Source organism: Mustela lutreola, chromosome 2 (genome assembly GCF_030435805.1).
Source record: "Mustela lutreola isolate mMusLut2 chromosome 2, mMusLut2.pri, whole genome shotgun sequence".
Classification (NCBI taxonomy): Eukaryota; Metazoa; Chordata; class Mammalia; order Carnivora; family Mustelidae; genus Mustela; species Mustela lutreola.
This window is the reverse complement of record NC_081291.1, coordinates 106,780,271-106,795,746: the sequence shown is the minus strand read 5'-3', so window position 1 is coordinate 106,795,746 and position 15,476 is coordinate 106,780,271. Positions and strand designations below refer to the sequence as shown.

At 40.1% G+C, this 15,476-nt stretch overlaps 1 protein-coding gene across 7 annotated transcripts; it reads left to right on the top strand.

Moving 5' to 3' along the window:
* Positions 1-42: 42 nt before the first annotated feature.
* On the top strand, positions 43-13,964 carry WDR53 (WD repeat domain 53). 7 transcript variants are annotated; one of them, XM_059163022.1, is made up of 5 exons: positions 90-138; positions 1,624-1,728; positions 6,709-7,204; positions 13,343-13,517; positions 13,638-13,964. In XM_059163022.1, the coding sequence occupies exons 3-5, from the start codon at positions 6,725-6,727 to the stop codon at positions 13,934-13,936; spliced, it is 954 nt and encodes a 317-aa protein (XP_059019005.1). In that variant the 5' UTR covers positions 90-138; positions 1,624-1,728; positions 6,709-6,724; the 3' UTR covers positions 13,937-13,964. The 7 variants fall into 7 exon arrangements, with proteins under 7 accessions (XP_059019003.1, XP_059019006.1, XP_059019008.1 ...); XM_059163019.1 differs by having other exon boundaries at positions 13,343-13,964; XM_059163020.1 differs by lacking the exon at positions 1,624-1,728 and having other exon boundaries at positions 43-138; positions 13,343-13,964.
* Positions 13,965-15,476: the final 1,512 nt, after the last annotated feature.

Here is a 15,476-nt window from a genome sequence, read left to right as displayed (position 1 = left end):
CGCCCAGCTCGCTCGCGGTTCCTCTCGGCCCCGGATGTGACTGTTTGGCTGAGGCGCCCGGCGCCCAGTCCTACATGGGATTGGGCGCTCACGGGTGAGGTCATCGCGAGGCGCCGAGGAGGGAAGCGGGAAGCGCAGGTATGAGGCTAGCGCTGCGGTTTTGTGGCTGTCCTCCGGTGCCTTTTCCTCTTTTTGATCTAGTGGTCTCGCGTCCGCCTTCCTGGGCCCCTTTCCCTGTGAAGTTTCCCTGTGTCAGATCCCTGCCTCAGGCTCCAACCTAACGCATGAAACTTCCCTCGCTTTGCTAGCCAGTTCCTAGCTTTCCACCTTCGGCTTGAATTGGATCTTCTTTCTTTACTTTTAGCAGCTGAGGTCGTCTTCTCCTGGTCAGACCCTTTTGTTCTTTATTGGTAGTGTACTTAATCAGAACATCTACTTAATCCGAATATCGTATATTTAGCAAGTAAGGTCGTCATTTGAATCTTCCCCTACCCCCGCCCAAATGTTTGGATAGCCTCAAAGTGCCGTGTAATTGCTGATTAAGTGCTCCATTCTTTTGGACAAAATGCAGCCTTTCCCAGTCTTTCCTACTAACCCGATTAGTAGGCGGATCAAGGCAGCGTGTTTTTATATAATTAGGCATTCCAAAAGGGAGAATGATGTGGAGGCTGTAATTACAGATGACATCTTGGAAGTGAAAGAATTTACGCATTTGGTCATACTGCATTTTCCTAAGTGACCAGAAGTTTCCTGACAGGTTTTAAAGAATATTTAGTGAGGGAAAATACTAGCCATCATGTGAACAAGGCACTGTGGTAGAGTCCTTTACTCGGGTTTTATATAACTCTCAAAACAACTCAGAGGTTATTACTATAATAGGGCTCACAGATTCCTTCAGTAGTGAACTCCACTGTCTTGCCTTTATGTAGTAAGAAATCTTTTTAAGTAGTTCCCCTGCCGTGTATAATACATTTCTAGTTCACCATTAAAAACAAAAGAAGAGCAACTGCCTTCTCTACTCTATGGTAAATGGTGTTTGATTATTATTTGCTAGTCTCTTCATCCCGGATGTTTGTTTTGTTTTGTTTTGTTTTTTCTCCCAGCTTAGTATCCCAGATTCTTTCCTTACTAGTGCTGATGCCATAGGCCTTGAATCATTTTGGTCGCTATCCAGCTTCTCCACATCAAGGCCAACTGGAAAACCCTACACATGTGAAGAAAAGTTGGCTTACATTTACTATAGTGATAGTGATATTATTTGAATGGTACTGTAATCTCAGGCTAGGAAGTTTTATTCATTATTCATTTTCAACTTTGAACTGTAAGACATCCAAGGAAGGAGGTCCAAGTTTTGTCTGAGAAGGAACTTAGATTTCTTTTAAAAAGTTTTTTCTTTCTTTTTTTTTTTTTTTAAATAAATTTAAAGATTTTATTTATTTATTTGACAGGCAGAAATCACATATAGGTAGAGAGGCAGGCAGGGAAAGGGGTGGGGAAGCAGGCTCCCTGCTGAGCAGAGAGCCGGATGTGGGGCTCAATCCCAGGACCCTTGAACTGAAGGCAGAGGTTTAACCCACTGAGCCACCCAGGCGCCCCTAAAAAAAAATTTTTTTTCTAAATAAGCTCCATACTCAGTGTGGATCCCCATGAAGGTTTGAACTCACCACCTGGAGATGAAGACCTGAGCTGAGATTAAGAGTCAGATGCCTAACCGACTGAGCCACTCAGGTGCCCTGGAAAAGATTTTCTTTATGACTAAGTTCTTTTCTTTCTACAAATCGGCCTCCTGACCTTGCCCCTCCCCAATTTTTAGTACCCTCTTGCCCTCTGACTGACTGTTCAGAACTTCCATCTTTGTCCTCTACCCTTTCTAAAACTGCTCTCAAGATACCTCACCTAAGATACCCCACCTTTCCCTGCCCTCTCTATGATCTCATAGGTGTTGAAGGAATCTATTATCTAATTAGAGTCATTCACAGGAGGACATGATTACTTGCTGTGCTTTAGACATTACCCTTAGACGTTACCTATGAGAAGAGAAACTTGTTGACCTGATACTTGAATATGGAAATAGTGGCACTACCTACTTCTGGTAGGCTTTCCAGTCCCAGTAAGAGAAAAACAAGAAACAGTGGCTTGACAAATCATTTCTGAAAGATTGTTTTCCTTTAACTCAGATTTAATTATATATTTTTCCCCACTGCCTTCTACCACAGCAGTCTATTGTTAATACTTTTTGACGGTGGTTTTGGGTGTGTTTTAAGTAATAACAATAATTTTGTAGACTAAGGAAACGTGATTTGGGGGGCTCTGGTTGACTCAGTGATTAATAGTCTGCTTAAGCTAATAGGTCTCTATTTTTATTTTTCTAATAGTGATCAGTAAATATTATCCATATGATGTAGAGATTAGAAGTTTAATTTAAGAGGTTAAGGTAGAGCTGACCTTGTTCTTATGAGATTAATAGGTAGATATTACTGCTTCCATTATGGAAGAATTTACGGGAACAGTTTTCTTATCTATAATAATTACTTTAAGTACAAAATCCATTTATTGCCTAATTCCTCACACTTGGGGTGAGCTTAACCAAATGTGTCTTTAAAATTGAGTTAATCGTTTCCTTTAAAAAAATTATATTTAGAAGAAATATACTTTGTCTGATAGCATTTATTTAGGTCCCCTGTGGGTAGAAAATGTGATGGAGAAATAGAAGTACTAGAAGCCCTATTTCATTCTTGTCATAGATAAAATCTAAAATCCCAGCAGGGATCCAAAACCTCTATACACATAAAATCCTAAAGCTGTAGAGGACAGACTTCCGGACTTTAAAGTTGTTTCACTGTAGAAAAACTAAAACTAATGTAGGAAATACGTGATCAGATCTCTAAAGAAAAGAGTTAAACAAAATTATTTGTTTTTGTTTTTTAATATTTTATTTATTCATTTGACAGAGCAAGACACAGTGAGAGAGGGAGCACAAGCAGGGGGAGTGGGAGAGAGAGAAGCAGGCTTCCCGCTGAGCAGGGAGCCTGATGCGGGGCTCTGTCCCAGGACACTGGGATCATGACTTGAGCCAAAGGCAGCCTCTTAACCAACTGAGCCACCCAGGTGCCCCTAAACAAAATTATTTGTAATTGAAGTGGCATTTTCAATGGTTACTACAAATTTCATATTTTAAGGTAGTATATTGTCTCTATTATCTGACAAATCAGTAGTCACCACAGATGACAGTCCCTAAGCCTAAATATTAATACCTTTCATTTTAAATTGTGCTAAGTGTTCTTTTTTCTTGGCTTATCTTGAGCATTTGGCACAAGTTTTTTATGGTAGAAAATTATTTAACTATTTTTTTGGTAGAAAATTATTTAACTTCTGTTCCATTACTTGTCAGCAAAAATCAAACCACCAGAGTTCCCTGTCTTTACCTCTCTCTGAGTCATTTCCTCTCCAAACCTCTCCTTTAAAACTTACTTGCTTTGGTCTCTAATTAGTTTCCTCTGTATTCTAATTCAGTGCTTCTGCTGAAATAAAGTATCTTTTTGTCTTTCCCATTTTGTCCTCTTTATGAAAATTGCTATATATGATTTTGTGACCATGTTTCTGTTACTCCCCCCACCCCTCTGTTACTTTGATTACTGAAAGGTTTTTTTTTAGCAGTCTAGTTATTTTGTGTATGTGTGAGTGCCTAAAAATGGGAGGAAGTAAGCTTTGTGTCAGGAATAGAAACTTTAGGCAGATTGCCAGTACTTTAAATTATTTTTCAAAACAATATTAGGAAATTTATCTGTACAATTGGATTGAATTCAGGTGTCATATCTGAAAATATGAAAGCAGCTGTGGCAGTTTCTCAGTAGAGAAATTCTCCCTTGGCTTGTGAAATTAAACATTAAATTTGTTCAGGTAGATTTGTTTGCTTCTTTTTGTCTGAACATTTAGAGTTATTTCCTTATTTCCTTTTTTGATTTACCCAACATGCAGTTGAGGCAGGGTACTCTTATGTGGCAATTTCATTGTATAAATCCGGGATGCCTAGTGTATCAGGATTCTAAATTTTGCACATAAGGACTACTGTTAAGTGTAAACGGGTGATAAGAAAATTAAAAATACGTGAGTATGGGGTACCTGGCTGGCTTATTCAGTAGAGCATGTGACTCTTGATCTCAGGGTTATGAATGTGAGCCCCATGTTGGGTGTAGAGATAAATAAATAAATAAACTTTAATAAAAAATAGTAAAAATACGTGAGTACATTTAAAAGCCATAATGAGGGGCGCCTGGGTGGCTCAGTGGGTTAAGCCGCTGCCTTCGGCTCAGGTCATGATCTCAGGGTCCTGGGATCGAGTCCCGCATCGGGCTCTCTGCTCAGCAGGGAGCCTGCTTCCTCCTCTCTCTCTCTCTGCCTGCCTCTCTGCCTACTTGTGATCTCTGTCAAATAAATAAATAAAATCTTTAAAAAAAAAATAAATAAAAGCCATAATGAAGGGTCCCTTGGTGGCTCAGTCCTTTAAGAGTCTGCCTTCCATCCAGGTCAGCAAGCCAGGGAGCAGGGTATCAAGCTCTTTGCTCAACAGGGAGCCTGCTTCTTCCTCCCTCTCTGCTTTCCCCTCCCCCTGCTTGTATGAGCACACCACTCACTAAATCTTTAAAAATAAAATTTTAAAAAGCAGTAATGAATTATTTGTGACTTTTGTTTATTTTCTGTACTTTCAGAGAATACTAAAGTTCAAAACTATTGTCAAGGGGTTCCTGGGTGGCTTAGTGGGTTAAAGCTTCTGCCTTCAGCTCAGGTTATGATCCCAGGGTCTTGGGATCTAGCCCCACATCGGGCTCTCTGCTTGTCAGGGAGCCTGCTTCCTCCTCTCTCTCCGCCTGCCTCTCTGCCTACCTGTGATCTCTGTCTGTCAAATAAATAAATAAAATCTTAACCAAAAAAGTAACTATTGTCAGTGGAATTGTTAGAAGACAGTCTTCGTTATTCAAAAATTAGGGAGCCAGGGACGCCTGGGAGGCTCAGTTGGTTAAGCAACTGCCTTTGGCTTGGGTCATCATCCCAGGGTCCTGGGATCAAGCCCCACATCAGGCTCCCTGCTTCTCCCTCTGCCACTCCCCTGCTGTGCTCTCCTGCTCTCTCTCGCTGTCAAATAAATAAAATCTTTAATAAAATAAAAATTTGGGATCCCTTTATATCGGGTCAAATCTTAAAGGCCAGGTGACTTTGATCAAATTATTTAACACTTCTGAAACTCAAGTTTTATTATCTTTAAAATGGAATAATACTAAACAGAAGGGTTGTCTTGAGAATAAAGTTAAATAACGTACTGAATTAGTCTCTGGTGGTAAAACCCAAGGGTCTTTTTTTAACCATTTCCCTGGATGATTATTGGTGTAGTATTCTCAAATTTTAGCATACCTCAGCATCACCTGGAGGGCTTGTTAAAACACATGGCTGGGCCCCAACCCCAGTATTTCTGGTTCAGTTGGTCTAGGGTGGTGTTGGGTAATTTCTAAGTTCCTAGGTGATGCTCACAGTCTGGAGGTTATACTTTGAGCACCATTGGTGTAGATCCAAGATGCCACTTTGACCAGCCTAATAAAATTGGGAAAAGTGAGGGGCATCTGACTGGCTCAGTTGATGGAGCTTGCCACTCTTGATTTCGGGTTGTGGGTTCAAGCCCCACGTTGGTTGTAGAGATTACTTTAAAAAAAAGTGATAATGGTAATATTTGTTGAGCACTCATGTACCAAACACTATTATATGTGCTTTACATATTTTATTTACTTTTCTATGATCCTATAAAATGGTGCTATTATTATTACCACCCCAATTTTATAAAGAAGGAAAATGAATCACAGAGAAGTTCAGTAACTTGCCCAAAGTCACCCAGCTAATAATATATAGTAGATCTATTCAAACCCAGAGAATCTATTCTCTAAAACATTCAGATAAAAGATATAACCTAATGATTGAGCAGCTCTCTCTCTTTTTTAAAAAAATATTTATTTATTTATTTATTTAGCAGACAGAGATCATTAATTAGGCATAGAGGCAGGCAGAGAGAGGGGGAAGCAAGCTCCCTGCTGAGCAGAGAGCCTGATACAGGGCTCAATCCCAAAACCCTGAGATAATGACCTGAGACGAAGTCAGAGGCTTAACCCACTGAGCCACCCAGGCGCCCCAAGCAGATCTCTTTTAAAAAAGTATTTTCTTAGTTTAAGTATATAATGTTTGTTTGTTTGTTTTAAGATTTATTTATTTCAGGAGGGGTAGAGAATGAATTGGGGTGTAGAGGGCAGAGGGAAAGGGAGAAGCAGGCCCCGCTAGGCAGGGAACCCAACATGGGGCTCAATCCCAGGACCCCAGGATCATGACCAGAGTGGAAGGCATACACTTAACCGACTGAGCTACCCAGGTCCCCCTATAATGTTTATTCTTGTGTGGGCCCCACATCAAATACTGGGAGACCAGGTTTGCCTGGGACCCTGATTACAAAGAAAGCCTGTTTATGCATGTGCCAGCCAGGGGCCCCATGATCCTGTGTCTTAGCTAGGCTTTTGTAGACTTGATCTTCAAATGTCTTTTTTTTTTTTTTTAATTAAGTTTTTTTTAGATGTCTTTTAAAAAATATTTAAATGAAATACTGCATATTGCATTTGTCTGCTACCATCAGGATCTTAAATAAGAGATTGTAGTTTTTCCCCCTCCTCTCAGGGTCTCCTGGGCCATAATGGCTGTCAAATGGACTGGTGGACATTCTTCTCCTATTCTCTGCCTGAATGCAAGTCAAGAAGGGCTAGTGGCTTCTGGAGCAGAGGGTGGTGATCTCATGGCTTGGGGTGAAGATGGGACTCCTTTAGGACATACACGCTTCCAAGGAGCTGATGATGTTACCAGTGTCTTATTCTCTCCCTCCTGCCCCACCAAGCTCTATGCCTCACATGGAGAAACCATTAGCTTACTGGATGTCCGGTCCCTCAAAGGTTCCGTGGACCATTTTCATGTGAATGAAGAAGAAATCAATTGCCTCTCATTGAATGACACTGAAAACCTGCTGGCTTCTGCTGATGACTCTGGGTCAATTAAAATCCTAGACTTGGAAAATAAGAAAGTTAGCAGATCACTGAAGAGACATTCCAATATCTGTTCCTCTGTAGCTTTTCGGCCTCAAAGGCCTCAGAGCCTGGTATCATGTGGACTGGATATGCAGGTAATGCTTTGCAGAGAGTACTTGGATAATTTCTAAATTAGGAATGATCAAATTACTGATCAGGCTAAGTAAATCTTTGCTTTTTCTGTTCTCTACTGACATGTCTTTTCTATGTATGAATCATTAGCCTTACTTCTACTGCATTTTTAATGCTAACTTGACAAAGCCTAGTAGGTTTCATTCACAAAGTAATCATTTATCCTTTAGCTTTCCTTTCTCTATACCTGAGAGTCATAAACTGGGAATTCAAATATTTGATTCTAAATATCTTTTTAAAGAAAAGAGCATGCTAAAGGCAGACTTTATCACCCACTCTATAGAAACTTTTTTTAAAAATAAGGATTTTTTTTGTTTTTACTTTAAAATTCTGTGGTACATCTATTGAAGTATTGTGTATTGGTGACCAAGATCAGAGCATTGTATTCATTGAGTTTTGAAAGGAATATCACAAGTTAGACCAAATTCAGAAGAAAGCCATCAGGAGAGAAGATGTATCTAGAAACTCCATTTTGTGGAGGAAATGGAAGTGTTTAATTCTTGGTTTTCATGAGTGGGAAAAGTAGAATGTGCTAGTCTAAATAGAAGTCCTATAGAAGCAGATTTCGGGTTTGTTTGTTAAGATTTTATTTATTTGAGAGAGAGAGGGAGCCAAGCAGGGAGGAGAGGGAGAAGCAGATCCCTGCCAAGCTTGATTCAGGACCCTGGGTTCGTGACCCAAGCCAAAAGCAGACATTTTAACCAACTGAACCACCCAGGTGCCCCCAGATTTTGGTTTAATAAAAGAAAGCTCCCCCTCTGCCCCTGATAGCTTGAATTTTCTCAAAGCAGATGTACTTCTTAAAAGTAAATCTTGTGTCACTGGAGTGAGAATAATCATGACTTCTCTTTGGTGAGCACTTAGTACTTGCCAGCTTTACATATATTAGTCTTCACTCTAACCACACCCTGGTAGTTACTATTTCTTTTTTAGAAATGAGACTGAGGTTTAAAATAAGTGTCCACATAGCTGCCTGAATTGAGATTCCAATCTTCATTCTCTCTGGCTCCAAAGCCTGTATGTTTTTTCTGTGATATCAGTGGTATCAAGCAGGATATCATGTGTAATGTAGTAGAAAAAGTTCTTGGTTTGGGAACAGGTGAGTTCTAGAAAAAAAACCAGCATGTGCCTGTGTGCCCTGCACTGTTATAGGCATTTAATCTACATCCTTAACTATGTCCAGTTATCTTTCAAGACTCTGTGATTCCATTAATAGCATCAAAGATTTGTCTATCTTTGTGGCCAACAACATTTACTGTTCCCTTCTCTACCCTCTGCACCCACTCAAAAGTCAGAAGAAAATGAGGCTGCTTGTTGTTATTTTTATAATGACTGCCATTACCCTCCCCCAAGCTACTGGTATTTAGTAGGCAGAATCAGGGAGTGTCTTAAAGTGCTGGGACAGTCCCTAAACAGTAAAGAACTGTCTTACCTAAAATGTGATCCCAGGACCCTGGGATCATGACCTGAGCCAAAGGTAGAGGCTTTAACCCACTGAGCCATCCAGGAGCCTCTCATTCTTTCATTCTTCAGCTTAATACCAGTTGTCAGTCACTGGTTCATTAACTTACTAGGCATAGCAGTAAACAATTCAGTGTGCAAAAATAACCTATATACTTTTCACATTACATAAGAAATGGGCGTCCAGAATTTATATTTTGCCTCCAGTTCTAGGAGAGAAGTTATAGTGGCAGGCAGCTGCTAGAGGACAGTATAGGATATAAGTATTTTGTGAGAAGCAGATTTAGATGATTTGACTCCCAAGACTTACTAAAATGCCACTGTAGATTAATTTCTGCATTGGGTCGTGCTATACCAACAGTGGTAAGACAGCTCAACTATGCTTTTAAGAAATTACTTTCCTTATCTGAAGTTGAAACTGTAATATATTCCACAGTTTACTTCTTAAAACCTGGCTATCTAGTATTATTCTAAACTTTAAGAATAGCCAGCATGGAAGGGTCCAAGAATGTAGATACAGGGGCACCTGTGTGGCTCAGTGGGTTAAAGCCTCTACTTTTGGCTCAGGCCATGATCCCAGGGTCCTGGGATCGAGCCCCCCATCAGGCTCCCAGCTCAGTAGGGAGCCTGCTTCCTCCTCTCTCTCTGCCTGTCTCTCTGCCTACTTGTGATCTGTCAAATAAACAAATAAAATCTTTTTAAAAAAGAATATACATACAGTAGTGGAAGGGAATTCTTATCAGGTTAATTTTGGGATTGCTTTCTCTCTGAACAAATATTTTATCTCAAGGCAGGAATTGAATTATTGCCACACATAGTAGATGCGTTCATTGTAACTATCTTTGTTATTATAGAAATTATAAAAATTATATCTTTCAATCTAGATAGGTTTAAATAATTAGGCAAGCACACTTAGAGGGGCAGGGACCTTAAAGTGGTTAATTAAGACATTTGAGGGGTACGTGGGTGGGTCAGTCAGTTAGGCGGCTGCCTTTGGCTCAGGTCGTGATTCTAGGGTCCTGGGATTGAGCCCCGAGTCTGGCTCCCTGCTCCTGGCGGGGGGAGCCTGCTTCTCCCTCTCGCACTCCCCTGCTTGTATTCCCTCTCTCGCTGTCTTTCTCCCTGTCAAATAAATAAAATCTTTTTAAAAAAAAAATTTGAGACTGCTTAATATTTATTAAGTAGCTATAAAATATAAAATGGTTAAATATAAGAATAACATTAGGGGCGCCTGGGTGGCTCAGTGGGTTAAGCCTCTGCCTTCGGCTCAGGTCATGATCTCAGGGTCCTGGATTGAGCCCCGCATCGGACTCTCTGCTCGTCTGGGAGCCTGCTTCCTCCTCTCTCTCTGCCTGCCTCTCTGCCTACTTGTGATCTCTGTCAAATAAATTTTAAAAATCTTAAAAAATAATAAAAATTTTTAAAAATAACATTAAATAAATACATGGGTAGCCACCACTCAAATAGTTTTCTCTTGTAAAGACCTTTGGAAATTTAAGACCATCCTATATTTCTGTCGCATAAACATTGATTTTTTTTGCCCTTTCCACATCTGAAAATAAATGATTCAAAGGTTAGTGTTCTTTCTGGAGTTTGAAAGATCACTAGTACCAGCACTTAAGGATCAGGCTGATAAAAGAGGCTTTTTTTCCCTTGAAGATAATTCTTCCGTGTGGAAAGAAATGTTTTTGTAGGAGGAGCAATTCATGAGTGGAGTCTTACTGATGTGATTGCTTTCACTTCTGAACGTTTGCCAGTTGTCCACTTTCTCCTCCTCTGACATTTTGTAGGATCATAAACCCCAAGCTTTTGAATTTGTTTCTTTCAGTATCTCTTGCTTTCCTTCTTAGGGTGACACCGCTGGAACCAGTGGTTGAGAAATTGTGAAACACCTTAGAATATTCAGCAGTTAGGAAGAGTAAAGTGGGGGTATAGAGAATGTCCAGGCAGGAACAGTCTGGAATCTTCAGTATTTGGAAATGATTTTTGAATTGGTAGAATCTGAGATGACTATTACTACAATTAGATGATTTCAGTAAATACAAAAAAGTGTGTAAGCTGCTGAAAACACTCTGGGTATAGTTCTTGTTTAGATGTCTTACGAGGACAGAAAATATAATCCAAGCATCAATGCAGGACTGTGCAAGAAAGACTTGGGGATACCTGCCAAGACATTCAAGCTAGCAGATTTTGAAATGTCTGTCTTCCTTGTGTTTAGACATTTTTATAGAGATTGTTTTACATTTTTTTTTTAAGATTTTATTTATTTGACAGAGATCACAAGTAGGCAGATTGAGAGAGAGGAGGAAGCAGGCTCCCTGCTGAGGAGAGAGCCCGATGCGGGGACCTGATCCCAGGATCCCGAGATTATGACCTGAGCCGAAAGCAGAGGCCCAACTCACTGAGCCACCCAGGCACCCTGTTTCACATTACATTTTTAAAGATTTTATTTATTTATTTGACAGAGAGACACAGCAAGAGAAGGGAACATAAGCAGGGGGGAGTGGAAGAGAGAAGCAGGTTCCCCACCAAGCAGGGAGCCCAATGCAGGGCTCAATCCCAGGACCCTGGGATCATGACCTGAGCCAGAGGCAGATGCTTAATGACTGAGCCACCCAGGCACCCCTCCACCTTGCATTTTAGTACTTGTTCATCTTTGTTATAGTTTCTGATATTTCTTTATTTTACTTTATTTTGATTTTTTTAGTATTCTGTCTTCAGTCAAATAGCAACTGCTGGCTACTTAGTTAATGTTATAAATCTAATCCAGAAGGGTTCAGTGCTTCCTTGATAGAAACAATATAAGTGTTACTGGATGTCACTTCTTTTGGAAGGCTAAGTTGAGGGAAGTTACTGTCAAAAGAAAACCAAATTGTTAGTATCATCAGCAGTAGTAATCTTTAAAAAAAAAAAAATTTATTTGTCAGAAAGAGAGAACACAAGTAGGGGGAGCTGCAGAGGCAGAGGGAGAAGCAGACGCCCCGCTTAGCAGGGAGCCTGACTTGGGACTTAATCCCAGGACACAGGGATCATGACCTGAGCCGAAGGCAGTTTAACTGACAGAGCCACCCAGGCATCCCAGCAGTAGTAATCTTGTCAGTTCAGATCTATGCTTTTGACTGAACATGGTCATGCTTATTCTAGTGTCCATTTAAATTGTGACTCATAATTATGAGCTAATACTAGTTGGTAAAATATGGGGCGCCTGGGTGGCTCAGTTATTAAGCATCTGACTCTTGGTTTCGGCTCAAGTCATGACCTCAGGGTCTAAGGATGGAGCCCATCGTTGGGCTCTGTACTCGGTGTGGAGTCTGCTCGAGATTCTCTCTCTTTTTTTCTCTTTCTCCCCTTTTCCCCTCTGCCCACTTGCACATGCACTTTTTCTTTCAAATAAATAAATAAAATATTTTTAAGAGATATTAGATGGTAAAATAAGGCTGTCTATTCTCTGAAATATGATGAATATTCTCCTTTTCAGATTAGTTGCTGTGGGAATAAAATGCATCACTAGATTATAGAGTAAAATCAATTCACAAAGCTTTTTATTTCGTTTTATACAGGTTTTAGTTAGCCTTTCATTTAAATCAATTTAGTAGATCCAAAATCATAGTATGAAACAACAAAAAACCTGCATGTATCAGGATGTCAAATTAACGAACAGACAAGTATGGAACTTCTGCTTTTCCGGGCATTGTGCTAGATATTAGCAAAGAAGAATTAAATCTCAGGGCTCCTGGCTGGCTTAGCAGTGGAGTATGTGACTCTTGATCTTGGGGTAATGAGTTCCTGCCCCATACTGGGCATGAAGTCTACTTAAAATTTTTAAAAAAGAAGAATTAAATCTCAGGAAACTGACGAGCTAGTAGTATATGTTGGTAAATAGCATAGAAATTAAATATGGGAGAGAAGTAAGCTATGGAATAGTTAGAAAAGACGTCCTAGAGGGATAGGGACTTGAGGTAAGCCCCTAAAATGGGTAATTTAAGTAATGTGAAAGGAAAGAGAAAGCGTTCCAGATTTCATTTATTTAACTGGACAGGCTTTTTGACTTGCAACTGGCATAGGCTAAAATTAATAAATCTCATTATTTATTAATGATTTCAGGGTGCCTGGATGGCTCAGTCAGTTAAGCATCTGCCTTCAGCTTAAGTCATGATCCCACGGCCTGGGATCAAGCCCCACATCATTTTCCTTGCTCAGAGGGGAGTCTTCTCCCTCTCCCTCTGCCGATCCCCCTGTTTGTGCTTTCTCTCTCTGTCAAATAAATAAAGTATTTTTAAAAATTAAATACATTTCATACTCTTCCATTTTACTTGCAGAGATAAGGGTACAATGACTTGAACTGGCAATTGCTTAAGAATGTGGATTGCACTTTAATGGGGTTGTTAATCACAAGTTATTTAGGATCTTGTTTTCTAAATTCTACCTCACTGCCGACTGGCATCCTGGTTTTGGCACCAGGGTAGCATTCCCCTGGCATATTATAGTGCTGTGTGAATTTTTAAAAATTTAATATTGCTGGGCCTGTGTTGTAGTAATTATTATGAGACTACTTTGGTGACTTTATTAGAAGTGGAATAAGCATGGTAATTGAGCAAAATGGCTAAATCTCTGTTTGCATAACTCCCTCTTATTTAAAGGTAATGCTATGGAACCTTCAGAAATCACGGCCACTCTGGATTACAAATTTGCAGGAAGATGAAACAGAAGAGATGGAAAGCCCACAATCGCCTGGTCAGCTTTTAAACCCTGCTTTAGCCCACTCCGTGTCTGTGGCATTCTGTGGTAATATTTTTAGCTGTGGTGCAGAAGATGGTAAGGTTCGAATCTTTAGGGTGATGGGAGTTAAGTGTGAACAAGAATTTGGATTTAAGGGCCATTCTTTGGGAGTATCCCAGGTCTGCTTTCTGCCAGAATCCTATTTGCTGCTTACAGGAGGGAATGATGGGAAGATAATGTTGTGGGATGTAAGCAGTGAAGTTGAAAAAAAACAGAAGAGTCCTACGAAACCTACTCACAGGAAGAAAACTAAGAGAGCATCTTATACGAAGCAGGGTGGAAACACTCATGCTTCAGCAGATGAAGAAGAGCATGGCAAAATTTTACCAAAGCTAAGTATTGAACACGGAGAAAAAGTGAACTGGCTCTTAAGTACAAGAATAAAGGGATACCAAAATATATTAGTAGCTGATCAAACTAGTTGTATATCTGTATATCCCTTAAAGGAATTTTAAATCCAATAAAATCATTTGAAAAACTGCATCAACTTTTTATAGTTTAAAAAAAATCCTGATGGTTCATTTTTGTCATTCTTAATGTTTTTCATATGTGGAATAGTACTATTCCATCGTATAAATTATAAGGCATCGGAATGAAAGATAATTGGGTAATACTTTATATAGTAAGTGACATATTAAAATTTGAGGGAGAATATTTATTGTGTAATGGCCATATTATACCAGCCATTTTACATGTTTCATTTCTTCTTCCAAATCCATGATGTGGGTGATTTCTCTCATTTTATTGCCATAGTAATTGAGACTTAAAGATATTAAGTAACAAAGAATCAGGAAAACTGCAGGCATGATTACTTACCTAGAAAGGATCTTGGTTGTCTTGTCAAGCCTCCTGCCTCAGGGAAGCCCACATGTGATCTATTCCAAGTGTAGTCACCACGTTAGTTATAACTGGTTATTTCAGATCCTAGGATGTCATGAGGAGCCTTACCAAGGTGGAAGAGGAAACCTGTTCTTGCTTGTTCCGTGTAAAGCCCAGAAGGCTTTGCTGACAATTACTTGGTGTTGTTTCTAAGAAAAGGACTTCAGAGTCAAATCAGTTTAGGATATTTTGCAGTAATCCAAGCTGTGATGCTGACAGAACCAAGAATAGGCTGAAGTTACGAACAAGAAATTCTTTTTTTTTTTTTTTTTTAAGATTTTATTTATTTATTTAACAGAGAGACAGAGATCACAAGTACGAAGAGAGGCAGGCAGAGAAAGAAGGGGAAGCAGGCTCCCCGCTGAGCAGAGAGCCCCATGGGGGGCTGGATCCCAGGACCCTGGGATCATGACCTGAGCCGAAGGCAGAGGCTTTAACCCACACAGCCACCCAGGTGCTCCATGAACAAGAAATTCTAAGAAGATAAAAAGTAGGGTGCCTGTGTGGCTCAGTTGGTTGGACGACTGCCTTTGGCTCAGGTCATGATCCTGGAGTCCTGGGATAGAGTCCCACATCGGGCTCCCTGCTTGGTGGGGAGTCTGTCTCTCCCTCTGACCCTCTCCCCTTTCATGCTCTCTGTCTCACTCTCTCAAGTAAATAGATATAGAAAAGGAAAATCATTCTAAAAAAAAATTTTTTTTAAAAGATAAAAAGTAGAGAAGAGATAAAAGAGGTAAAGAATATGGGGCGCCTGGGTGGCTCAGTTCGCTGAGCATCTGGCTCTTGGTTTCAGCTCAGCTCAGGTCGTGATCTCGGTTTGTGGGACATAGCCTGGCATCAGACTCTGGGCTTAGCGCAGAGTCTGCTTGGAATTCTCCCTCTCCCACTATCCCTCTCCTTGCATGCATACTCGTGCTCTCTCTTTCTCCTGTTCTCGCAAATAAAGAAATAAAATCTTAAAAAAAAAAAAAAAAAGAAATGAAGGTAGTAGTATATCAGGCCTGGGTGGCTATCTTCTCTATGCGTTCATTCTGCTTCTACTTACCTTGCCTACTCTTTTTTCTTTTCTTTTTTTTGAAGAGCTTCAGGGCAATTAGGGGGTGGGAGTGGGGCAAG